The 25,322-nt window shown below is 38.7% G+C and overlaps 2 protein-coding genes across 5 annotated transcripts in view; one reads left to right on the forward strand and one right to left on the reverse strand.

The window, feature by feature from the left end:
* Positions 1-776: 776 nt before the first annotated feature.
* Positions 777-25,322, reverse strand: part of c12h5orf34 (chromosome 12 C5orf34 homolog) — a 32,041-nt gene continuing 7,495 nt past the window's right edge. For 2 of the 3 annotated variants that reach the window (XM_047381588.1, XM_047381586.1), the window contains 11 exons: positions 3,908-4,250; positions 3,730-3,819; positions 3,210-3,446; positions 2,763-3,025; positions 2,599-2,691; positions 1,776-1,896; positions 1,604-1,695; positions 1,448-1,517; positions 1,263-1,360; positions 1,131-1,177; positions 777-1,045 (listed from right to left, as the gene is read on the reverse strand). In XM_047381588.1, the coding sequence (XP_047237544.1) occupies positions 864-1,045; positions 1,131-1,177; positions 1,263-1,360; positions 1,448-1,517; positions 1,604-1,695; positions 1,776-1,896; positions 2,599-2,691; positions 2,763-3,025; positions 3,210-3,446; positions 3,730-3,819; positions 3,908-4,090 (1,476 nt within the window). In that variant the 5' untranslated portion in view covers positions 4,091-4,250 and the 3' untranslated portion in view covers positions 777-863. The remainder of the gene's footprint in view (positions 1,046-1,130; positions 1,178-1,262; positions 1,361-1,447; positions 1,518-1,603; positions 1,696-1,775; positions 1,897-2,598; positions 2,692-2,762; positions 3,026-3,209; positions 3,447-3,729; positions 3,820-3,907; positions 4,251-25,322) is intronic. The other variant, XM_047381587.1, reaches the window with a different exon arrangement.
* slc7a4 (solute carrier family 7 member 4) lies at positions 16,672-25,221 on the forward strand. Of its 2 annotated transcripts, none has more exons than XM_047381584.1 (5): positions 16,672-17,004; positions 18,632-19,695; positions 19,792-20,498; positions 20,599-20,707; positions 23,079-25,221. In XM_047381584.1, exons 2-5 carry the CDS (start codon positions 18,714-18,716, stop codon positions 23,294-23,296), a joined length of 2,016 nt encoding a protein of 671 aa, XP_047237540.1. In that variant the 5' UTR covers positions 16,672-17,004; positions 18,632-18,713; the 3' UTR covers positions 23,297-25,221. The 2 variants fall into 2 exon arrangements, with proteins under 2 accessions (XP_047237540.1, XP_047237541.1); XM_047381585.1 differs by having other exon boundaries at positions 16,672-16,882.

Here is a 25,322-nt window from a genome sequence, read left to right on the forward strand (position 1 = left end):
AATCCGAAATAAAATACCCTTAGACTTAGGTTTTCATATTTTCACAGGAGACATTTTTTGCAAGACACTGAAACTTGTTCAAAATGTATTAATTCACTATACTGATGATAAGAACAGAGATCTTTTTAATAGTATCTTTAAATAAATACGAATCTAAAAATCTTTTTGAGTTAAAATACTCACAAAGTATGAATAGTTGGCCATCAAAATACAGCGTACAACTCCAGTAATCAGCGTAATCACATAATCAGCAGATAGTCTGTGTTTCTCAAAATCATACAAAATTAAAGATGATTTTTGCCATCAGCAAAAATAAATAAAAACAACTTTCCGATCACTTCTTTTCAGTCATTTGTAAAAAACAAAACAAAATGGTAGCGCCACATAATGGCTGCAATACCAATATTGACCACCAAGTGTCACACAAACACAAGAGAACAAGAATTGTCAGTTATGCTGGACTGGAAGAAGACTTCAGTTTTCGAGGATGATTAGATATTCTTTGCCTGGGATAATTTATGAATCGGGGTTTTAATCACGAAATATGAATAAAAATCAGGTTTCACTGTATTGAATTACTTCTTGTCTGTAAAAACTAATTCACAGTTAAAGTCTAATAATGTTATAAAGACATCTTAGGTCACATTCTGTAGGGAATAAAGATTGCCGTCCTTGCACTTCAAATAAGTTGGAATTGTCTCAAATACGTATAAATACATAATTAATGACTAATGTGCATCTTATTTTGATCTACTGAATGATTGTGGATTTGACAATAACATTCAAAAATCACTTTATTTCAGACTCCATATATACTTTAACTCCAGTTTATACACTTCACAGCAAAGAAAAAAAAAAAGGTCTCAATTCAGTGTGGTGGCTGATATGAGAGCGTCAATTTCCTTAATGGCTTTAGAGGTCCTTTGAAGAGCTTCAGCAATGGAGTCCTCATTTAATGGTTCCTCCAGTGTAATCTTTGAAGATGTTGCTTCTGAGTTTTGTGGCTCACTTTCACCTCCCAACAGATGGTTGTTCTCCAGCAGAACTAGGCACAGAATGTTAAGGGGGTACACCTCACATAAATATCACTACAATGCATATTATGTTAGGAGCTCTTTGCTAAAGGATACAGTTGAAACGCTTTATCTTCTCCAGTTCTGCAGCAACAGCCTCAGAGCTAAAGTTGAACAGACAGTAGCGTTAGAACAGCTGGTAAAAAAGGGACCCCCCTAAAATAAAGTGATCAGAGAATCATAACTTACAGACTTCCTGCTGTCTGTGGCATATTCATGGGTTTCTCAAAAAACATTGCACTGGACATATTTTGCTCAGGCAGTGTTGGTGTAGAAATATGTTTGTCCTGCAAACAAACACATTGTATTATGATAAACAAATTAGATGCTTTCAAATCTGTTAACACTGCAGACATAAACAGATGCAGCACAACCTGTTGCAGGCAGGTGGGCATGGCAGGAACCTTGAGTAAATGTTTGGCCTGGTTATAGGAAACAAGAATCCTGGGGGTAAACGTATGCAACGGTTAGAACCCTGAAAAAATATAAGATTTCTATGCTCGACAGACTGCAGTAAAGTGGTATCCTACCTGTTAGCACGACTCACAATGGAGCCCACAGGGTACAACTGTCCAGGTACATCAGGGGGAAGGCTGCTTAAGTGATACGTTATTTCTCTCACCTGAGCAAAAGACGGTAACAATTAGTGAGTTGCAAAACTTTGATTTCATAACATGTTTGCAATGAGAGACTGCAACTGACCTCCTCTGATTGGAGCTTAGGTTTGTGATGAGTAAAATAGTAGTTCAGAACACCGTTAGAGCGGATGACTGAGCCATCTCCTGGGGAAACCTCTACCACTGGGACAGCTCCACTCAGTATCCTGTAGAGCAAACATAAATAGAGCCATGACAGAGCGAGTAAACCCCACCTAAACTAAAAAGTGTTAAGTAAAGACACCCTGATCAGGGATTAATGGCAAATTTGTCTAATCTCCGTTTTTTTGTGAAGCTCAGATCTATTGATACCAATTTTAGTCTGTTTCAGTTTCTTCATTTCTTTAAGAGCTGCAATTAACAACATTCGACATTACAGTGTTCTGGTTTTAAGTTAGAAAACCAGCTTAATTTGGCCATTTATATGCTCCGTGACCAGGTTAATTGCTACTAGCAATACAAGCATAACATATTTCTCTGCATTATACACTTTTAAACACTGTAGGGATGTTTTCAGTAAAGGTCTGAAAGATTTCATAATACAAATAAAACTATTTTCACAATAGCTAGTCAGTAAATTTACATGCAAGGCAGCCATATTGGGTTTTGAGACGAGGGCTGCTTTATTGTTCTGACTTCAAGGGGATTGTTCTGGAAATAATAACTTAAAACATTCTAAAAATAACTAACATAATTAACATTAGTAGACGGAAAACTCTGGATTTACTCGGGTGGTAAAACCCACTTTGTCTGAAAATCCTCAACATCAAATCTAAACAACTTTCAGTGCCTCCAGATGAACTGAGCCCAATAAGTACACATGACTTATTTTCTTATGTGCATATAAACTCTGATATTTCTACACATACCTGTATGTGACTCCTTGACACCATAATATTTTCACAAGCTCTGTTGGAAGATCTGATACTTCTCCTTCAACTGGAGGATCTTTAATCCTCCATCTAAAAGGCATAAAATTAGGTTAAATTTGGAATTAACCAGAATGAAATACCACCCTACCTACGCCACAAACCTATGCCTGTGAGGTGATGGACATGTAAGACTAAGAGCCTGGGGAAGCTGGGACTCTCTGTCCTTATGATTTTTGTCAGTTATTTCCATTCCCTCGTCATCTTGTCTGGAATTACTTGTTTCTTCAACCTTAGTATCTTTACTATTAGACAGACAGGACGTCCAGTGATGCCGAGCCAAGGAGAGAGCATAGGCCCATGTGGGTTTAACGGCAAAGCAGGAGTGATGCTGTATAACTGTGGTGGACTGATACATCTCTTCAGGCTGAAAGCAGAAGAGAAGTTAGTTATCATATCATTCATGAGTTAAAAGCACACCAATATTCAAAAGGTAAAAGCTATTGCTGAGTAGTGCTGGTGAGATGTGCAGACTTTGTTCTTGTTGACTGCTTCCCCGGATGCATCTGTTCATTGTCATCATCAGTGTTGCCACAGATCCGACTGATTACCTGCTGCTGACTCTTCAGACGTCCATCAGGATCTTTGTTTGAACTCCACACAGTTGGGTGCTGAGGCTGACTGAGGCTACATGTGAACTCCACAGAGAACTCCTCCCCTGAGGGCGAAAGCACCAACGTGGATCGGCCCTCCTCTGACCTGACTGTGATCTCGCCTCCAGGTCCAAACTCCGGCTTATAAGAGGACCACTCAGGCCATTTAACACCAGAATCAATACTGAAAAAAGGCTGTCAAGGGAAACCCACTTTTAATTTCATTCAACACACAGGTGCATCTGAAGAATCTGGATGGATGGATGGATGGATGGATGGATGGATGGATGGATGGATGGATGGATGGATGGATGGATGGATGGATGGATGGATGGATGGATGGATGGATGGATGGATGGATGGATGGATGGATGGATGGATGGATAGATAGATAGATAGATAGATAGATAGATAGATAGATAGATAGATAGATAGATAGATAGATAGATAGATAGATAGATAGGAGTTCAAACGATACCTTCTTCTTGTCAGCCGTGATGAGTTCTTCTGGAAGATATGGTCGACTTGCATACTTATTCCTGAATGCCAATGCAGTTACCATCAGCTCCTTTAAAAACACAGTGACACAGTGAACCCAGTTGTGTTGTAATGTTTTGAGACTCAACGCTAAAATACGAATTTCGGGTTCCTTCTACCTTATAAGCACTAATAGTAAACCTGCTTCTCTGTCGGACTCGCTCCGTGGGGTCCGTGGCTTTAACCAACACGAATTCAGAGCCACACGGTGACAGCTGTAACTGAGCTCCGTGTCTGTAACGGACTTCCACTGACTCGTCCTCATACATCATCATCACACTGACACGCTCCGTAGTTTCCATGGCGGGGTGGCGTTCTGACTGACTACTTCCTCAGGTGGAGGCTTTTGACATTGGCGCGCTGAATGCGAGGGAGTCACGTGACCAGAAGCAGCGTCTTCATCTTCTTCTGCATGGTTTACTGGAGGATTGCAACCAGTTTGTAGCAACATTCCGCCACCTGCTGTACAAAAGAGTATACAACACCATAGCATACAACCGGAAATGTTTTCGGTTCTAAAAACTAAAGATTGCTCTTCTGCTTTTCATCATCCTTCCTGTCTCTTCATCTGTTCCTAAACAGAAGTGGATTTAGTCATATTAGGGTCTAAAGGCGAAACCCGCATGGGGCCTTACGTTTTCTATTTCCATTCTTGGTCATTAATGTTAAATATTTGTTTGTCTAAGAGTAACTAATGTCAACTGCCTAATTAACAGCAGTTAGATATTTTATGATCCGTTGATGGCTTTTGATGCTGGGGATTATTTTTTTGCTGCTGGACCTCAGCACAGCACTGGATACTGTGGACCACAGTGTCTTACTAAAAAAGCTTGCACATTAAGATGTGTTTTTGCAGCTCTGTATTGAGCTGACTTTCCTCTTTTATACTGGATAGACATTTCCCTGTGAAAGCCAATGAGTGCTCCTATGTGTAAGCCTTTGTACCCTGTGGTGTTCCCCAAAGTTTGATGCTTGGCCCATTATTATTTAGATTTTACATATTCAATTCAATTCAATGCAAAAATACTTTATTAATCCCAAAGGGAAATTAAATGTTGTTATAGCTCATATTACAACATTTAATTTCCCTTTGGGATTAATAAAGTATTTTTGAATTGAATTGAATATATGCCCCCTAACACATACTAATCTGCAGTGTTTTTTTTTAATAAAATCTCTTATCTTTATTAAGCAGTTGATATTTAGATGTACGTGTCTTTTAAACTTCACCAATTTGATAAGATAACAAAACGGATCTACTTTCTAACTTAAATCAAATACTGGATGGCTGCTAATTATCTTCTTTTAAATTCTACTAAAACAAATGACCATCATAGTCCTATGCATTGTGATGGAAATTCTTGCAGTAAGCATTTCACAGTGTATGACCTTTGGTTTACCTCACTCCAGTGAACATCTGTGTTAGAGGAGGAAGCTGTAAAAGCCATTATCAGAAGTTTAATGGTTAAGGGCATTTGTTAGGGTGATGCCTCGGGGAGAGTAGATGGTTGTTCCTAGGTAACCTAGTCACCTCTGAACCCGGGAAGGGTCTGGGGTCGTAAAACACAGACTCTTTGAAGTTGAGATAACACTGTCATGTTCTGGTATAAATACTGTGTGTAAATGTTGATCGGGGCTCTGTTTCACTGACTAACCTCAGTGTCAGGGTCTTCAAACGCTGAATGCCTTTGAATAAAACTTATAAGACAAAGTCCGGATTTTCTCTTGTTATGAGTCAACTTCTACCCACTTTGATAAGAAAATTCCACAACAATTTTGGCGTCACGAACAGGATCTAACGTGCCAGAGGAGACCGCAGGATGGGACACGGACGCCTGGCCAGCCTGAGAGTTGTTCTCAGTCCACTTCCATTTTACGGAGGGGAGTTCTCATGTCCGCCTGCGGCGTCTGGCTGATTAGATCCGAACAATTTGTCTTCAAATATATCTGGGTGAGAAGTTGCTCTGTATGATATAATGTATATTATTATTTTTATTACACATTAACCATCATCTCCTAACTAATTAATTAGGTTCCAGAGTTGCGAGAGGGAGGACATCAGCTGAGGGCCCGGTTACCCTGCAAAAGGAATTGCAGGGAGGTTCTTATTGGTAACAATAAGATAAAGCAAAACACAGGGTTTTGCGGGTGGTTTTTGGCAATTTTCTACACCTCATAAAGGAGAAAAGCCAGTGGGCAGACGTGCCGCTGAACGGGTAAAAAAAAAAAAAATGGTTCCGGAACCTTGAGGCATCAGGGGTGTCTCCTTCTTCAGACTCTGATTTATAAAATAATGAAAGGAAAAAGTGGGGATGATTGTGTTAAATGTGCTTTAATTTGGAAGATAAGTTTGGTTTTTCACAGCGTGGAAGTTTGAGTGTAAATAAGTTAAATAGTTTAAAAAGTTTCAAGTAAAACAGTTGATGGAAAAAAAAAAAAAAAAAAAAACAAGAAAAGATTAAAAAGCACAGAGTGCATCAATTAAGGGGTTAAAGAGTTAAAACTTTCCTGAAGGAAGTTTCGTTTGTCTTAAATATTGCGATCAGTCGGTAAAGAAGGTAAAATTGAAAAAGGACATTAGAGATGCGAAAAGAAAGTTGTTTTAGAAAGGAGTATAGTTCATGTTGTGGAAGGAAGTGACAGGCAGGGGGACAACTGACTGACTGACTGATAATATGTATTTGTACAAAAATTTGAACCTATACTAAACTTTTCTTCTGCCTCTCTCACACACAAATACACACATATATGGGATTTAAGTTCAACATCTGCGTTTTTGAGTCTGGATTTTAGAAACCTGCCCTTCTCCATGGCTACTCCGCCAGAGACGCTTCTCCAGCACGGCCTGAAAGAGAGAGATCTGCCTTCCTGCATGTTGAAAATCGCAGTGTGACTTTCTACAAGAAAAAAAAAAACGAAACTCAGAAGAAAATCCGGATTCTCTGAGATGGACAAAGATCCATGCTGTTTGCAAGAGCCAGAAGAGCGATACACTGGATTTATATTGAAAGCATCTTATGCGGGCAGAAGAGAAACCGGAGCAAAGTTTCTTCTTTCTCCCTCCTGGAGAAGTTAAAGTGGACAAAGAATGATTGAATGTCTCACCAACAGACCGGGGAAGGGCCTGGTTGTTTTTTGGACTGATAGAGGACCGTGTGCCTGATAGTCTGACTCTGGAGCGATTAAGAAACTGATGGGGGTAACGTACAAACACACACACATTTGCATAAATCTTTTCCTATTTTCTGCAATGAAGAACGCTTATTAACCGCTGCTCATGTGACGCTTGCTTGACGTGGACAGATATAGCGGGTTAAAATATTATTTTAGGGTTAGAAAAGAATCTTTAAAAGGGTGATAACTTAACACATTTGATACTTTCTGGTTAATTCTTTCAGAGAAGCAAGTTCTCTTTCGTCGTGGAATATTCAGGGTCAATTATTCTAGTTATTAAAAGTTATTAAAAAGCAGAGGAAGTTACAACATCTCCAAAACTCAGCAGTAACCAAGTGTTTCTATGTTATTCTCAGGACAGATCTCATGAAGGAGTATTTTTAAAACCCAGCGCATGCGTAACACCTGCTGGGTTTCTCCTTCAGGTATAATTTTCTGTTGTCAGAGTTTGTATCCCATAAATCTAATGGGTAGAGACCTCATTAAAACAGGCTTAGTTCTACTGCAGATGGTCTTCATACAGTTTCTGACACAGTATTTACAGTTTGGTGCAGTTTTTGTCCGCAAGTGTTAACTGACGCTTATGGAAAGTACAAATTCATTGTTTTTCACAGCAGCTGCTGGGAAGAGGTTATATTAGGTTTTTTCTTCCCTCTTCTGATTCATGCAGCGTGTTGATTTATACTGTACCTTATATCAGGTCCTGACAAAAAACTATGAAAGATTTGGTTCTGCAGGTTCTTTTTTCTCCCTTTGGAGAAGGAAAGGACACCTGATCAGTTCTGTGTTGCATAGAAATATTAAAACACTTGTTGTTTTCTAAGATATCACCAGCTAAGAACTTTTAAAACTTTTGAGAGTAATTGGTTTTGTTAAACATATTTCCCTTGGTAAAACAAACCTTTAAAATGAGTATGAAAAAATTGGGTTATTTAGAAAGAATCTGATTGGACAGTGGTACCACACAAAAATTAAACTGCTTCCTAAAAGACTCTGCATGAAAAGGCCTTCAGAACCGTGGAGTTATTTTCCACCACAGTACCAAGTTTTTAAGCATGCTTTTTCTTTATTTTAAAACAGATCTGGTTTTTGTTTTGTTTTTGGCTTTTTAGCATAATGTTGTCTGAAGCTTCTTATGAACTGGGATAGGAGCAAATATGATCTGAGGTAAATTAGGAGCTGTGAACTAATAATTTTAAATCTGATTATTGTCCAAGCAGAAATAATATATTTAGCCAATCCTTCAATCTCTGCAGAAAGTTAACACCATTGTTCAATGCAGTAGTATTCAACTTGTGGTTCCTGGACTCCTGAAGCCTGTAAGCCATAGATTTTGGGTCCATGAAATTATAATACTTAATTAAAGGTAGGCTGATTACTTATTAAAATAGATCTAAGCCAATGATGAGTTCCAGTCATTTTGGTGACTTTGAAATGCAATAATACTCAAAATTTCTACTCTGGGGAACACAGATTGGGGTTGAAGAGTTTAGTTTTGGAACCAAGGTTAGGACTTGTATAACGGAATAAAGACAAGTAAAATCCTTTATTTTAGGAAAAGAAAAGAAATAAAGGCTCTCTTAACAGTAAGAGGATGGTCGGCTCAAACTCCAGTCTCCTTGTTTGATTTCTTAGGGTTTAAAGATTAAAGGAATACATAGGAGTACAAAGGTACACAAGGTGATTTCAGATTACTAAGAGATAAAATATTGGAACATTTATCACCATTGGATTATTAAAGAGGGGTTCTAGTGATAAGTTCTCCCCAACTCTCAAAATTTAAATAGCCAAATTAAAGAAAATGATGTTTGTTCTTTTTTGAAACATTATGTGGGGAAAAGTCCAGTTTGGAGACAAGCTTCTTATCTTAATTTATGATTAAGTCAAACACTGCAGTTTTGTTTAGTTTGGGTATAGCATGAAAATGTCAACGCTGACTTTTCTAATTTCCCCTCGGGGATCAATAAAGTATCTTTGAATTTGAATTGAATTAAATTAAAAATACTTCTTTGCATTTAACTTGAAATTCTGCAATACAGCTGCGATCAAATTAAGCCAAACAAAAAGAGAATTATAACAATAACTCTCAGGATTGTAGTTATTATTACAGAGTTACAGTACAAAGAATTAGCAAAAGGTTTCAGCATCAGTAAATTTGGATTCATATAAGAGAAAACTGTTGCTGTGCTTCTAAATACTTTGAGATCTCTTTGGACTATGTGCACTCATTTTTAAAAAAAACAATCCTGAAGATTGTCATAACAACATTGATCAATTATAGCATTAAAAGATATGGTTGAGAAAACATATTCTGAAAAGAGATTGTTAAAAATTTCTTTGAATTCTTGAAGCTTCAAATTTGGCCATTTGTCTGTCTTTGATGTTTTGTCTTTGTTTTGTTGGAATGAATGTTTGTTTATATGTTGCATGAAACAATAATCCATGTTTAGAATAATGTTTCTAAATCCCAGATTGATTAAACTTTGAGTTTTCAGGAGAGTTAAGAAGCAGCTTGTTTCTGAGGTAGGTGCATGTTAACAGTGCAGTTTAAGTTACACTAATGTGGGATGGGATGAAGAAACTGTGGGTCCGCCCATAGGCTGTCAATCAAAGGTTAGTTCTGCCTGACTCCGCCCACCTACTAGATTGGTTCATGCCTTTGCTGTCATGGTAACGCTCAGCACCTCCCTTCCTGAGTTTTAACACTGTTTAAGAGACAATAGAGTCAAAATGCTTGTAGTGATTGTTGCCTTAAAAACATGTTTTTTTTGTATAATGATTAAGGATGTAGCATGACTTTTAGATTTATGTGTTTTATTATTAAAAGGTTAATGAAATAGTTTAAACTAGTTTGAAGAATTAGTTTTGCATGCAGAATCATTGGTGATTTATTAGATTGAAAGTTTCCCTGGTACCATTAAACTAGCTGACAGTTCAAGATATGCAAAAGTAAGGAATATATTTTTGATAAAGAATCAGAGTCATGCCTTTATACTTGGTGGGAATTATTTATTAGATTCAATTTGTAGGGTTTATTCATCCAAATTACATTGGATGTCCATTAATCTAATACTCATCTTTGTACAAGACAAATTAGGATGATATGTGACTAATTTCTAAGTGAGACATTGATGAACTGAATAACTAAAGTTTGTGTTTAGTTGTTAATGGAACTGAATTGCAGTTAAAAACATCTGGATTTTCTTTATGTTGCTTTCGTTAAATTCATAGTGACACATAGTTATGTCAGAATTCATTTCTTTGGTTCTAGGTTATGTGATCTTGGTTACTAAAACATTTTTGTACAAACTTTTTGCTGGATTGTCGCATGGGTTGGACCCTGCGCCAGAAGAGGGGAATGTCAGAATAAAGTAACATGGGGTTCCAAAAGTTTTAGCACTCATGGGAAAAAGGGTAGCTCATACCTCCAGTGAGGACTTAGTGACAATGCGAGAGAGACGTTGTACTTTGTTTATATAAATGGTGCATAGCTCCCTAAGACCACATTCTGAAAACCTCTCTGAAATTATGGTGTTGATTTTTTGTGAAATTTTATATCTCCACAGATTAGACCATTTTTGAAATTCTTTGTGGGTATTCTGAAACTATGAAATGTTGACCTGTAATCAGACCTTCCACAAACATCATGTCACATTTTTGATATTCAGAATATTTAGCTGATGGTCATTGCTAGTATATCAGGTGAAGTCAGAAGATCAATTATTTGGATTTTGTTGGATGTTTTGATGAAGTTCATGTAGTTAAGCACTTATGTTTGAGAAGGGGACTTTGAATTGAAAATTAGCCAAGTGTTGTGAAGGCCCTACCTATTGTTCTCACTTATATGAGATTGAGACAAAGGACACAGGCAAATCTCAGTCCTTTTGAAGTGCTGTGTGGCAGGTCTCCTAATTTGGACATGGGGATATTGCCAAGATAATTTTCTTCCACATCTTTGTGTGGAGATAGGATGTTGTTTTACTGTCAAAACCTGTCCACTGTGTTTTCTCAAGTTTCACAGACAGTGAAGGCTGCATTACCAGAAACAGCCACTTCCACCCTCCAGTCCTTTATTCCTGGCGACTGGATTCTGGTCAGAGAATTTAGGAGAAAACACTGGAAGTCCAGGTGCTGGAATGGCCCATATCAGATCCTACTAGACAGCCAGAAAAGCTGCAGGAAAGCTGCAGGAAAGCTCCAGCTCCTCCAGTTTCATCTGGCTTCCAGGACGCAAGTCATCTTCCAACTGGATCATCCACGGCCTGAAAGGTGTGAGGACAGCGGACCACCACAAGATAAAGAACTGTAAGCTGATCACTGGCGAGTGATTGAACAGGTGGTTGAAGAACACTGTTCTTACAAGGGCACAATAATCCCTTGGGCAGTGCAACGTTATTTCAGAATCTACTTAAGGCCATCGCATTGCCTGAAAGTTAGAAGTCATAAGGTCATTTGCCTCACTGCACACACACCACAGTGAGAGACACATAGGAAACATACAGGGAAGACCTCTACACATTTGCACATAACCTTTCTCTGGATGAACTGGTGACGCCTGCAACAGAGAGACAGTCAAATATGCGCCACGATGCTTATTCTCCTTAATTTCTTAAGCAGGTTAGAGTTCCTGTTTCTAAATATATTTCTAGAGGAGCTTCCTACGACCGCCCACCTGTACCAGACTGGTAACAGGGCAGCTTGAAGCCACTCAGGAGAGTCGGCAGGATTTTTTGTTTTTTAAGTTGTGTTTATAATTTGTTTTCTTTAAAAAAAGAAACTGTTTGCTTTCAGTACCAGAAGAAAGGACATTCCACTTCAAGGTCACGATGCAGTTAAATGGAAGATGGTCTGTTCTGATGCTAATGATTGGTATTTCAAGTATTTTTATAACTCTTGTGTTCATTTGGGAAAAGGTGCAGCAAAGACAATGTAAGGCTAATTTGAGGAATTGTGTTAATAATGCTCATCAGCTGATTTGAAGAGAGATCCATCACTTTTCTGACTACTATGATCATACTGATAATGTCTGGTGGCAACTGATGCATCAAACCGTGAGGAAGATAAGAAAGGACAGTTGCTATGTTTGTTGTTTGATTCCACATGCTATTAATGATCGACCATTTTTGGTACCAGTTCCTATTGATACTGCTTATACTCTAGCTACTTTCTTTCCAGATAACCGGTTGGTGGAGGTCATTTTTCCTTGGGTGAGGAATTATGCTGTACAGACAAGCAGAAATGTTAGTAAATTTTCTAGTGAGACTAATTTAACGTGTGCGTCTACAGGAACTCTTTATAGATTTCGGGGTAATAGAAATCCAATTAAAGATCCAGATATTTGTATTGCTCAGGAGGAAAGCACACCTTATTTCCTTGGAAAGACGGTGGGTTGTAAAACTATTATACCAGTTTCATGTGCCTTGATCCACAGTAATACATCTGGACCTTGTCCTGTCAGGACTGATCCGTATACTATTTCAGAATCTTTGGCTCCAGATCCTTTTGTGTTAACTCTTAATCTTACAGCCTTACCGAATGGAAGTCAATTGTATGGCATGGCAGGTAAATTAACCAGGGTTCTTGTTACTTTTCCTAGTAGAGATGGGTTCTCGTGTCCTAAGAACATGGGTTGGATGTGTGGAAATAGATCATATCTGTATCTGCCTGCTACTTGGTCTGGAGTATGTTATCTAGCTCACTTACTACATACGGTCACAACTTATACTTCAATCAGCCTAAGCTATTAGAACGATGAGTTTGCAAACTAGAATGGCTTTGGATTATCTGTTAGCTGAGAGGGGTGTTGGTTTTGAAGAATTTTCCTTTAGTTGTGATTATCTTGTAATCAGAAGAAAGGAATGTGATGGAAATTCTTGCAGTAAGCATTTCACAGTGTATGACCTTTGGTTTACCTCACTCCAGTGAACATCTGTGTTAGAGGAGGAAGCTGTAAAAGCCATTATCAGAAGTTTAATGGTTAAGGGCATTTGTTAGGGTGATGCCTCGGGGAGAGTAGATGGTTGTTCCTAGGTAACCTAGTCACCTCTGAACCCGGGAAGGGTCTGGGGTCGTAAAACACAGACTCTTTGAAGTTGAGATAACACTGTCATGTTCTGGTATAAATACTGTGTGTAAATGTTGATCGGGGCTCTGTTTCACTGACTAACCTCAGTGTCAGGGTCTTCAAACGCTGAATGCCTTTGAATAAAACTTATAAGACAAAGTCCGGATTTTCTCTTGTTATGAGTCAACTTCTACCCACTTTGATAAGAAAATTCCACAACAGCATGAATGCATCAGACCCCAGTAAGTCTGGATGCTGGTGTCAGTGCATCCAGACATCAGCCTAGCATTTGCTCCTTTTTTGCTTCAAGACTACTGTTCAAAACCTGGGAAACCTGACTCTGACCTCACCCTGGACACTGTGAATAATCAATTACTAAATTCACCATAGAGGAAGGGATGGCATGTGTGTGTACTTGTGACTGTGCACAGTTTTGATGGAGTACCGAGAAGGCATAACTTTTTTTGTGCATTTAATTAAAGAGTTACAAAAAATGTAGGGGACATCTGGCTTAGCACATGTCTACCTGATTACTTGATTAACTGAGGTATGCTTTGAGAGTACAAAAATTACTAAAAAATGTGTCAACTGCAGCAACAGTCAGTAGGCTTATTAGATGAATCATATTAAGTAGAAAGAATTACCTTGGGGTGACTGGAGTTGGAAGGCACAAAGAGAAGGAAGGGGTTCGGGATTTCTAATATGATAATTGCAGATAAGACGATTATATACAATCCTTATACGATCCTTAAAACCAATAACTCCAAAATACCAGACTAACTGGTAAACGTCAACAACTTGTGCTTGAAAGAAAGTGTATGCAGATCTTTGTAAATATTTATTTATTACCCATTTGTCACACTTTTAACATGACTGAAAATAACTTTACTTCAAACACTGAGGAAAATAAAATTTTGTCCTTACATGAAGACAGTTGCTGAAAGGAAATGTATATAAAAAGAAAACTGTTGAGTGATGAATGTGGGGACGTCTTTCTGGATTTACTTAATTTGAAGTATCAGCAAGGATATTAACTTTGCTTATCGGTTCTTTATTTAGATTCAACCAATTTCTGATTAAATTAAACAACCAAAAGGCAAAGCAGCTACAGTTGCTAAAGTTGTAAACAAATTATTTCAAAAAATATAATTGAAAAACCTTGAAACAGCAAAAGCTTTGTGTTTTGGAGGTTTATGTATTAAAAAAAAACATTTCTTAAAGAAAATATTAACTGATCAAAAACTAAACTTTAAAGCAGGGGTTCCCAAGATGGGGGTCGGGACCCTCCGAGGGGGTCGCAGGACACCAAGTGGGGAGTCACCAGAGGATTCTAAGAATCATCCTGATGTGACTACTGAGGTGTATGGAGGGCCAAATGCGACAAAATTAAATAAATAAATATGAATGTTCCATGACATAAATAAATGTACCATGAAATAAACAAGTGTACTATGAAGTGTCCCATTAAATAATTAAATAATATATAATTAGATGAAATAATCTAATTATATATTATTAGGGGGTTGGCAGTCTCTGGGAGTGTTATTTTGGGGGTCACAGGCTGAAAAGTTTGGGAACCCCTGTTTTAAAGGCATCTGTTTAAAAGAGAGGTTGAATAAAAGCGTACTATGATAAACAAAACTTTAAAAATGGAAATTTCAAACTTACATATAAGTACATCTTATAATGCTGTGCTGAATTTCTTGCCTTAGTGGCAAGATTGAACCAAGGACTGCCAACTTAAGTGTGGACCCAGATCTTGAACATAACTTAACCATCAGATGTCCAACTGATGTCCTTGTGAACCCCACAGGCCTCCATGCAAACTATCTTCCTCACTCACGATTATCCTGCTATTCTAACATAGACTAATGCATAATGAACACATAGAGCAGGGGTTAGGACCCCACCACGGGTGTCACGAAACACCAATGCCCCTTTTCCACTGGCTCGATTTGGCCCTACTCAACTCTACTTGGCTCGCTTTGCGAGCGTTTCCATTACAGTTTTTTCCGTACCGGTACCTACTTTTTTGGCCCCTGCTCCTGAGCAGGTACGACCGGAGTTGAGTAGGGACTACATGTGACCAGACTGCTTTTTGCTGATTGGCCTCATAAAGCCCAAAATTGTAACTTCTTCAGGCAAACTTTGGAGCTTCACCATCCAGACAGCAGCGTCTCTCCTCTCTGCTTCTCCAGCCACACCCCTTCACATCAGAACCCCCGAGCCTTATTTTATAAATTCTGGCTGGACTGTGTTCCAGATATTTATCCCAGTGGATCATTTTAGACATAAAAACAAAAATAAGACATTCTTATATATTAATACAAACGTTATTGGTATTTAGTTTATTTATGTTTTTGTTTTTTATTTATTTTTTATCATAACAGTTTAACGTTAGCAGCACAGTGCTCTACACTCATAGCTGGGGGCGGGGCTTCAGTCGCCATAGCTTCAGCCGTTGGAGGGTCAGTGGAAACACCGTACGGAGAAGAGCGAAACTGAGTGGTGCAGAGCCGTGTCGGCTAAAACGAGCTAGTGGAAAAGGGGTACAAGTGGGGGTCGTAAGATGATTTTCAGAATCATTGTGATGTGACCGCTGAGGAGTATGGAAGGCCAAATTAAGTAAATGAATTTATCAGGAAATAAATAAATATACCTTGAAATGTCCCATTAAATAATATAAGACAACATTAAATATTAAAATGTCACAATGTTATGTAAAAATACTTAGATTTATTTCACTCTACATTTTATAAATAAATACAGACTATAAAAACTGTATGTATTTTTAGGGGGTCGCCAGTCTCTGGTTCATTGTGGGGGTCACAGACTGAAAGGTTTTGGAACCCCAGTACTAGTGAAACAAGAGCAGACTAACACACACACAAAAAAAAACCAATGCTAAAAAAGTTAATGATTAACAATGAACATGCCTATAATCCCTCCCCCAAGTCATGGGACAGACAGTCACCCACAGCAACACAACTTCAGTGGCCAACAGCCTGTGCATTATACCATGTCTGTTTCTAGAATAACACAAATTAACATTTCTTAAGACTAGATTCTTAGATTCTGACCAAGTATCCATAAAAGCTCAAATCGCTTTTGAGAAATCAGTTTGCAATAACTTCCTATACATAGACAAATTGGTGCATTACTGCCACCTACTGTTTTGGAGTTGTACGTGGAAAGGATTTGCAATCTTAACCCAAGAATTTTGCTGTTTTTACAAGTTTTTCTAGTAAACTTAAAATTGTTGTATTCTAAGTTAAAACTACATGTTCTAAAACTTTTAAACATAAAACAGGATTTTATAAGTAGAAGCTACGTGTTAGACATAGGATAAGCTAACAGACACCCAATTTTCTTTTTTGAGGGAAGACATTTGTAGAAAAACCTGGCATTTAGCAGGGTTTTTACACTTTCGAAAGCCACTGTATTTATTTAACAATTCATTTATTTGTTCAATTGTGGAACATTTCACCGTGGACATAATTACCGCCCTCATTTGCAATGGCCAAATATTGCACTATGTACTAAAATAAATTAATTCAATACATATAGATATTTATACATTTATCTTACAGTTACAACCTTTTGTAAGGTTAAAACATGTCTACAGTATCATGTCATCAGTAAGGACCGAAAGCGCTGATTTGGGTGGGGCACACTGAGCTGTAAAAAAGGAAAAAAAAGGTGCCTGTCCCTTTAAGAAGCAGCGCAGGCAGCGCTCGTTGCTTTATTCCACAGCGGTGCACGTTCTGCTCCCATCACCAGACGTACCCGGGTAACTTCTGACACACAGCGCTGCGCTCCGGGTCCGCAGCAAAATGGCAGACTCTAAGCAACAACGGTGTGTGTTTCTGTTTTATTATTGATGCTTCTCATTTTTTGTCTCATAATGAGAATGAAGGATCAAACAGTCACACCTGACTCACTAATGGAAAGTGCGACGCGCCGCGGAGCAAGAGAGAGGTAGCGAGGTTCATTCCATTTTGTTATAAATTATTAATGTAGCATTTAAAACGGTGCTTATTTTATTCGCCGTGGTATGGCGCATCGCTTTGTCAGGAAGGGATGTTTGCTTAGACATGTCATTTGACGGCGCTATGCTACTTTATGATAGCGCTCCTATTTCTAGACGGGAATAAAGCGTTACGTAATAATAAGGGAGGCATCCTGCTGTCGCCATATGTTTATCGAGGCCAGAAATAAGATAATGTTCCGATGTTCATGGCGGAGGTTTGAGGCGAACGGATGAATAACACGTATTTATTAAACAGATTAAGCAAATTAAGCAAAGGAACAGAACAATCAGGTTTATAGCGTCATCATTTCACACATGAGCGATGCCTTTTAGGTGACGTGGACCGGTGATAGAAGTCAACACGCTGTATTCCTGCGTTCAGCTGGCAACACCTATAGGCTTGAGGAAGGCAGAATTAAAAATGTCAAACAATAATATGTATAATATTGACAGGATAGCCTAAAAAATAAACAACTACACAGAAATACATTGTTTTTGTAAAACTTTATACTGTTCTTATCGAGTTCATAATGCAGTACCCATGAGTGCTGTTGATTGAATGATTTCATTGTTCATTTGCAGATAAATATTTTAAATTTTTAGACATTTTCATTGGTTGCTGATGTTCAATTACAAAGTGACAGGGGCATTCTAGAAACTGACCTTTGGGGTTGATCCCCCTGTCGCTTAACAATGCTTAGTCTCTAAAGATCTTTTAGAATAAGCTAACATTTCCGAACAACAGCTGACTCAACAAGGATTCAAATTTAACCATGATCTCCACATGCACCGACAACCAACATCAGTACTACTACAACAGTAAATTCACAGAATAAGACTAGTAGATGTAGGTTGCATGACTGGGTGAGAGTGAATAATCACAGATAGATCATGTAAACTGAGAAATCTAACATTGTGTATGTTTCTGGGGGCTGATGCTCTAATGAAGTGCGGTGGTGGTATAGTGGTAAGGGAGCACACTTCTTACCAGGACTACAAGGCTCTTTGCCTATTGTTGCTCTAAGAGGGAATACTTGCAGTTAGTGAGTTAAATGTAATGTGAATATTAAATGTCTACAAAACAGTTGTAAAACTGTCTAATGGCAGCTTTTTTAAGCCTTATTGCTTTTGCATGGCTTTCAAATTAGAAGCAGATTTCTAAATGAAGGCTGCATATGAAGGTTTGGATGCTGAATTTACCCTGATAAAAGGACGATCCAAATGGAACAAAGTCATTTTGAAGTATCACCATTAGTTCAGTCTCTAAAAACTGAGAAAATGTATGGTTTGGAAACAACGATATTACACAAAGTTTTTCAAGTCAAGTCAAGTTTATTTATATAGCACTTTTCAGTAACAGGACACTCAAAGCATCCCTGAACCTTTCAAATAGGTTCAGGGATGCTAAGATGATATTTTTGCAAAAAATAAAAATGACTGCAGCTTATATTTTAACAGTTTTGTTTAAAATGTCTTGATCTTGATCCATATGTGGAGCATATAGATAAATGTCCTGAAAACATAAGTCAGTTTTTTCCTATTTATATGTGCCCTTCTAAATATTTTGTCTTGCAGGATATTTTCATAGTCAGGTAATGGATCCACACTGAAAGCTACAGCACCCACCAACTCAGCTGACCTCTCTAACACTGTAGCCATGGTAACTTGTTCGAGGGGCTGTGCGCCGGCTGTGCGCCTTTGTCAAAGACTAAACCGGCTCAAGACGCTCGATGGTGACATGATGGCTACTTCCCTGAAGCGCTGCCTCTCCACACTCGACCTGACTCTGATGGGTCTTGGTGGTATGGTTGGCTCTGGCCTTTATGTCCTGACGGGAACGGTGGCTAAAGACAAGGCTGGACCAGCTGTCATCATATCCTTCATTTTTGCAGGTATCGCTTCTCTACTGGCTGCCTTCTGTTATGCAGAGTTTGGAGCACGATTCCCTAAAACAGGATCTGCATATATGTTTACCTATGTATCCATGGGAGAAGTGTGGGCCTTTCTCATTGGCTGGAATGTGATTCTGGAAAACATGATTGGTGGTGCTGCTGTAGCACGGGCCTGGAGTGGCTATTTAGACTCAATTTTTAACCATGCTATCCAGAACTTCACAGAAACACACATCATGCAGTGGAATGTGCCCTTTCTTGCCCATTACCCTGACCTCCTGGCTGCAGGAATTCTTGTAGTGGCCTCTGTCTTTATTTCCTTTGGAGTTCAGGTGTCCTCTTATCTGAACCACATCTTCTCCACTGTCAGTATGGGTGTCATTGCTTTCATCTTGGTCTTTGGCTTCATGCTCGCCGATCCTGCCAACTGGAGCCAGGATCAAGGTGGCTTTGCGCCTTATGGGATGTCAGGGATCCTGGCAGGCTCGGCCACATGCTTCTATGCTTTTGTAGGCTTTGATGTGATTGCATCCTCAAGTGAGGAGGCAAAGAATCCTCAAAAGGCTGTTCCAGTTGCCACTGCTATTTCTCTTGGACTCGCAGCGACAGCCTACATCCTGGTCTCCTGCGTTCTCACATTAATAGTACCCTGGCATACTCTGGACCCTAACTCAGCCCTGGCTGATGCTTTCTTCCGGCGTGGCTACAGCTGGGCTGGAATTGTTGTGGCTGTAGGGTCCATCTGTGGTGAGTGTCTTTCGCAAAAAAGTACAATCTAAAGCACCGGTTTCTACTTTTCAGTGCTGTATTTTGACTAATACTGTCATTTTCTTTTTTCATTAGCCATGAACACTGTGCTTCTCTGTAATCTCTTCTCCCTTCCTCGGATTGTATACGCCATGGCAGAGGATGGATTGTTCTTCTCCATTTTCGCCAGGGTCAATCCAGTCACCAAAGTTCCGGTAAACGCTATTCTGGTGTTTGGAATCCTAATGGCCTGCATGGCTTTGATCTTTGACCTTGAGGCCTTGGTGCAGTTCCTGTCTATCGGGACTCTCCTTGCGTACACCTTTGTGGCAGCGAGCGTTATCGTGCTGCGCTTTCAGCCGGAGAAGACCAACTCCAAGGACACTGCCACCCCTTCTCCTAACGCCAATGCGGAGGTGTCTCCTGCTCCCTCAGAGTCACAGACCATAACTGAAGACAGCGAGGAGCCCAAGCAGTACGAGTCTTTCTCTGACAAACTCCAGCTGGTGGAGAGGCAGAAGACAAGAGAGCGGCGTGGGGTGGGGCAGCTGAAGGCCTACTGGGAACCCTACCTGGACAGGCTGCTGGGGGACTGTGAACCAGGCGAAGTGGTGGCTTTTTGTGTGATGACCCTGATTGTGAGCTCAGTATCCCTCTGTGCTGTGCTGGAGTTTGGAAATGAACAGCTACAGTTCCCAGTCTGGTGTTTTGCAATGCTTCTGGTGATTTTTACCTTAGGTTATGTTCTCAGTCTGGCACTTATATGGATTCATGAGCCACAAAGAAACAACCAAACATTCCAGGTGAGCTTTCATAGATAGATATGTATTATATTTAGTACTCAGTATATTGAAACTGTATTACCTATAACCAGAGAATAAGAGAAGTTTATTTGTCCTATAGGTACCTTTGGTTCCACTAATTCCGGGAGCCAGTATCCTCTTCAACGTATTCCTGATGATGAAGCTAAACCTTCTGACCTGGATTCGATTTACAGTGTGGATTGCTATAGGTAAATAACATCAGCATCAGAACAAGCAGAGAAGGTTCAGTAGGCATGGGGATAACATGAATAAAAATGCCACGGTAACACAGTATTGCTGTTTTTAGATTACTTTAAACAGAAATAGTATGATCAATGATCAATTTGTTTCAAACAACTATACCTAATGCCACTGAAATGATGCACCATTGATAATTATTGTTATGATCTATAACATTTGTTCATTATTAATTTAGATATACAATTAAGGAAAACCGAATCAAAACCTGCTAAATTAATTTGTTGCTTTTATATGCTGATTTGTGTAGAATTTTAAACCTTTTAGCTATTCTGCTTTTTATAAACACATTTATAACAAGCTGATGTTAGTAAACTGTTACACATATTAGCTAACAATTATTACCCGAGTCTGCACTTAGTCAGCTGGTTAATAGATAAGGTGCTCGTAACTAGCCTGCTGTTTGAACAGTGTTACCTCACTAGGAGTGATGGGTTGCACTCCTTTAGTTTCCACACCATGGCTGTCCTTGTTTTTCATGACTGGACATATTTCCAAACAGGCAAATTTGTATTTGTTCTTACTAAGGGAAACGTATCGTAGCTTTCTATCAGCCAGCTGACCAGGAGTGTGCAGCAACAGCCGAGTGAGGGGCAGTACTATGTTACTCTGTGCTCCATACAGAAAACTCTGGTCACTTCGGCACTTTCTTTGGCATATCATGAAAGTAACTTTAAACTGCAGGAAGATTGAAATGGAAAAATTTTTAGCCGTTTTAGAAACTGGAACTTTTTAAAACCTTGACTGGCCCATGCCCATGATAAGCATATTTTCAAAAGAACAAACACATTTTTGTGCAAGTATTGTTTACCAAATGAATTTACTGTCAGCCATTAGCACTTAACGTCTTCACTACACAAATACTGGATTGCACTCTGTTGTTGACATAACGATGTCATTTCCCTGTTGACAGCAGTCCTCCCAGGATGCATATGGTGGTCAGACAGTTATTGCCCTGTGTATGGGGTGGGGGTCATTGGGGAAAGATGATAATCTACATCACATACATACTTGTGAGATATTGTAGTCATTTATACTCCTTCAAGACCTGAGCTATGGCTTCAAGCCATAATTTTGCTTTTCTTCTGTGTGCCGTAGAGATGAAATTTGAGTCAGACAAGCTATACCACTGACCTTAAACCCAAATTGCTTTTGCAAACAAAAGTTTAAGTATGCTGTAAATTCTACAATATTAAATAATTGAAGCATAATTCTTATTTTTGTGTAACTTCACTGAAACAAGCCCAACTATGAATAGCAACACATTTCTGTTTCTATTGTGTAATAATAATTGTGTTAGATTCTGAAAGCAAGTGTTCATATTTCCTCTTCGCTGTAAATGGCCTGCACTTGTTTAACACTTTATCTAGTCCCCAAAACGCTTTACACTACCATCAGTCATCCACCCATTCATACACTGACAGCGGTTAGCTACATTGTAGCCAGAGCTGTCCTGGGCAGACTGCTAGAAGTGGAGCTGCTATACAATTGGCCCCACTGGCCCTAAGCAGGCAATGCAGCATGTACACTACAACTTAGACGGAGCGGGGGGGGGGGTTCGAACTGGCAACCCACCGGTTCCAAGACCCCTACCATCTGAGCCACCTGAGCCTCTAAAGTTAACAGAACTCAAAAGTTGGAATAGTATAGAAGGCAGACGATTCTTAAAATCCAATACGGCTGACTTTCATATAAAAACTCTTTGGACAATTTGTATCTTTAGTCACTCCTTCAATAAACGTGTTGCTTCAGGGTTTGAAATTACGAAATGCAAAGAAATTCATTGCAATCAGCTGATGTTGCTAATAGTAGCTTGTTGACTGATCACGTGGATTAGCAAATCCCACAGGTTTTCAAACTTGGAACAGATACATGGTCAATCCACGTGCTTGAACAGCTCATTGTTTTGGCTGTTGGATGTTATTAGCTCTACATTACAGTTAAATCATTCATATTTAACTTTCCTCTGCAAATAAATAGAACCAACATGTCCTCAGAGTACCACTAAAGCCTGCCTGAGTACCACAACTGTTACTTGCACCACAGACAGTCCTGTTTATTCCTAATTTACAGATAAAACTACTTAGAAAATCTAATGGCTAATTAGCTAATTTTAGCATTTTAGACATTTACAAAGATGACGCTGTTATTCTGAGCATGTTAGCTTGCATTTCTTAGTTTTTATCTGAGGTTTCAAGATTCTTTGTTTCAACATTATAATACCATCAGTAGCAGCATATTTATTCATTTACCAAATAGTTTTCTCTCTTCAAACCTGTGCTCAGTGGTCTAGAAAAGTGTCTCATACTGTCCTGTTTCCAGGTCTCCTTGTGTATTTTGGCTATGGGATCTGGCACAGTAAGGAGGGACTGAGGGACTTTCAGCCCAAAGACATGGCTGCCCACTATGTGGTTCTACCCAGCGGCAGCCTCGTGGAAACAGTGCAGTCCATTCAGCCCGACGGTCAAGTGGTCACCTCAGCGCACCATATCAGCTCTTCTGCTGCCCCGACAGATGCCGGGGCTCCTGGGAACAGATAATATGTGACCATTCTGAGTCATCATCACTACTGCCTGGTTTTATCTCTTGTCTCTCACACATACTGTATTATTACACCTAGTGTACTTTCTGTGTATCTCTCTCCCTGTAGCGCTCAACAGTCTGTACACATTACTCTGCAAAACTATCAACAAGATAGGATGGGAGGCACTGTCTTTTTGTTAAGCACATTTGTACATGTTGTAAGAATCATATGTATGAAGGAGAAATTTATCTCTGCACTGGGAACATAAGCTCTTTTCTTGCAACCTTGCCAGTTTTGTTCAAATCCATGTTCATGCTATGTTTTAGAATTATTACTAAGGACCTTTCTTTTTTATGTTTCTGTTTTTAGGGGTGGAGCTGATAATTTTGACATATTTCAAAGCAGAAAGAAAGAATTTAAAAAAAAGTTTTCAGGCAACAGCAAACTAAGAAACTCTCCTGGTGAGTGCTGTACATTTAAGAGAATGTTCACACACCCATGGCTATGGATTTCAAACTGGTTTGTGTATAACTAAGAGCACAGTTTATAAAATCTAAACCTATTTTTTTTTACCGCGTACCATTTACTGCGGCATAGTAACCACTCATTGGTCGCTTTCTAACATTTTTTAAAATGTTTAATTTTTTTTGTTTGGCACAGAACTGTATATTTGAAATTTATTTCTCCCAATTTCCATACATATTACACAAATATGTTTAAATATTTATTATTTATATAATGTATGCTGTCTCAAGACTTCTTTGAGTATATTATTATTATTTTATTATATTCTATAAAATGTAATGTCTATTTATTTTTCCATAAATACTACTAATATTTTCCATGCATTAAGCATTTGGATGTTTTCCCTACTTTGTTTTAATAATGTTTATTCATCATTTTCCTGCATCATATGTTTTACTCACACTTGTGGCTTTATTAGTCTCTAATTAATATGTATTCCTTTTTAAATTGCCTGAACACTTCAGTTTCTTCCTTAACGTTCTAAATCTCGTCCCATGACCCTTCTGTCTTTTGTGCCTCTGATCCCCAGCACGCGATCAGCCTTTTTCCCATGACTCTCCAGCCAACAGCCCTTTCTCCTTTTTTTTCTAGCATTGCTTGTTGAAGCACATAAAACTGAGATCCTGCCACTATGTTCTATTTACGTGTGCGTGGACTAGAAAAACACTATTCATCAGAAACCTCTATGTATAAATATTGGTAGGCGGGCATAATGTCAAATCCCGGGGTCTGCCTCATTTCTCAGAGGTCTCAGTAATTTGTCAGATTTGCAGCAGTCCCTGTCACCACTCTGCCGGCTGACCAAGATAAGAAAAAGCCATAGATGTGAGAACATTCCTGTAATACGGAGATAACATGCTCTTTAGTTTGCACTTGAGAACATTAAACTGACATCACAACAAATATGTGAAAGCTCCTTAAAAGATGTCAGCTCTGTTGTTAATGATTTCACTTTGCTTTTGCATGTTATAATAGAAACCAAAGGCCTTCAATATGTTACACATCTTATTTCCAAAGTTGATTTACTTGTTTATTTATCTGCCTGATAGATGAAGAATCTTATCCAAACATCATCATACATTCATTCAACAAAATAATCCAAATATAAATTGTAGAAAGCAGTTTTGTGTAAGATTTGAAGGAAATTTAGATAACTTTGCACAGATTTGTCCAGTAATTTTGTTTCTATGCTTTTGGTGTCAGGGTTGGTGGCATATATTTATACTGTGGTGCTTTTTTAAGCTAAACATTATCACAACTCTTTGTCTTTTTGTGCCAGGAGGCACAAATATAAGCGATCAGACTTGTCTTAATTCTAAATGTTGTCATATGAAAACCTCAGATCCCTATGTTATAATGTTAGTTTGTGTAAAATGCAAAAAGACAAAAAAAACAAATAAATGTTTTAAAGCAGCATTAAAACCACTGGAGTATTATTAATAGTTAGAATAAGTGTTTATATCACATTGTATGATCCCGTAGTTTGCATGTAGTTTACATTCTTAGAGTTGCTTTGT

The sequence above is a fragment of the Girardinichthys multiradiatus genome, chromosome 12 (genome assembly GCF_021462225.1).
Source record: "Girardinichthys multiradiatus isolate DD_20200921_A chromosome 12, DD_fGirMul_XY1, whole genome shotgun sequence".
Lineage (NCBI taxonomy): Eukaryota > Metazoa > Chordata > Actinopteri > Cyprinodontiformes > Goodeidae > Girardinichthys > Girardinichthys multiradiatus.

Coding starts and splice junctions, on each gene's coding strand:
- slc7a4 (XM_047381584.1), top strand. CDS start 18,714: ATGGTAACTTGTTCGAGGGGCTGTGCGCCGGCTGTGCGCCTTTGTCAA. Junction 19,696..19,791: donor GGCTGTAGGGTCCATCTGTG/GTGAGTGTCTTT, acceptor TTTTTTCATTAG/CCATGAACACTGTGCTTCTC. Junction 20,708..23,078: donor TACAGTGTGGATTGCTATAG/GTAAATAACATC, acceptor TCCTGTTTCCAG/GTCTCCTTGTGTATTTTGGC.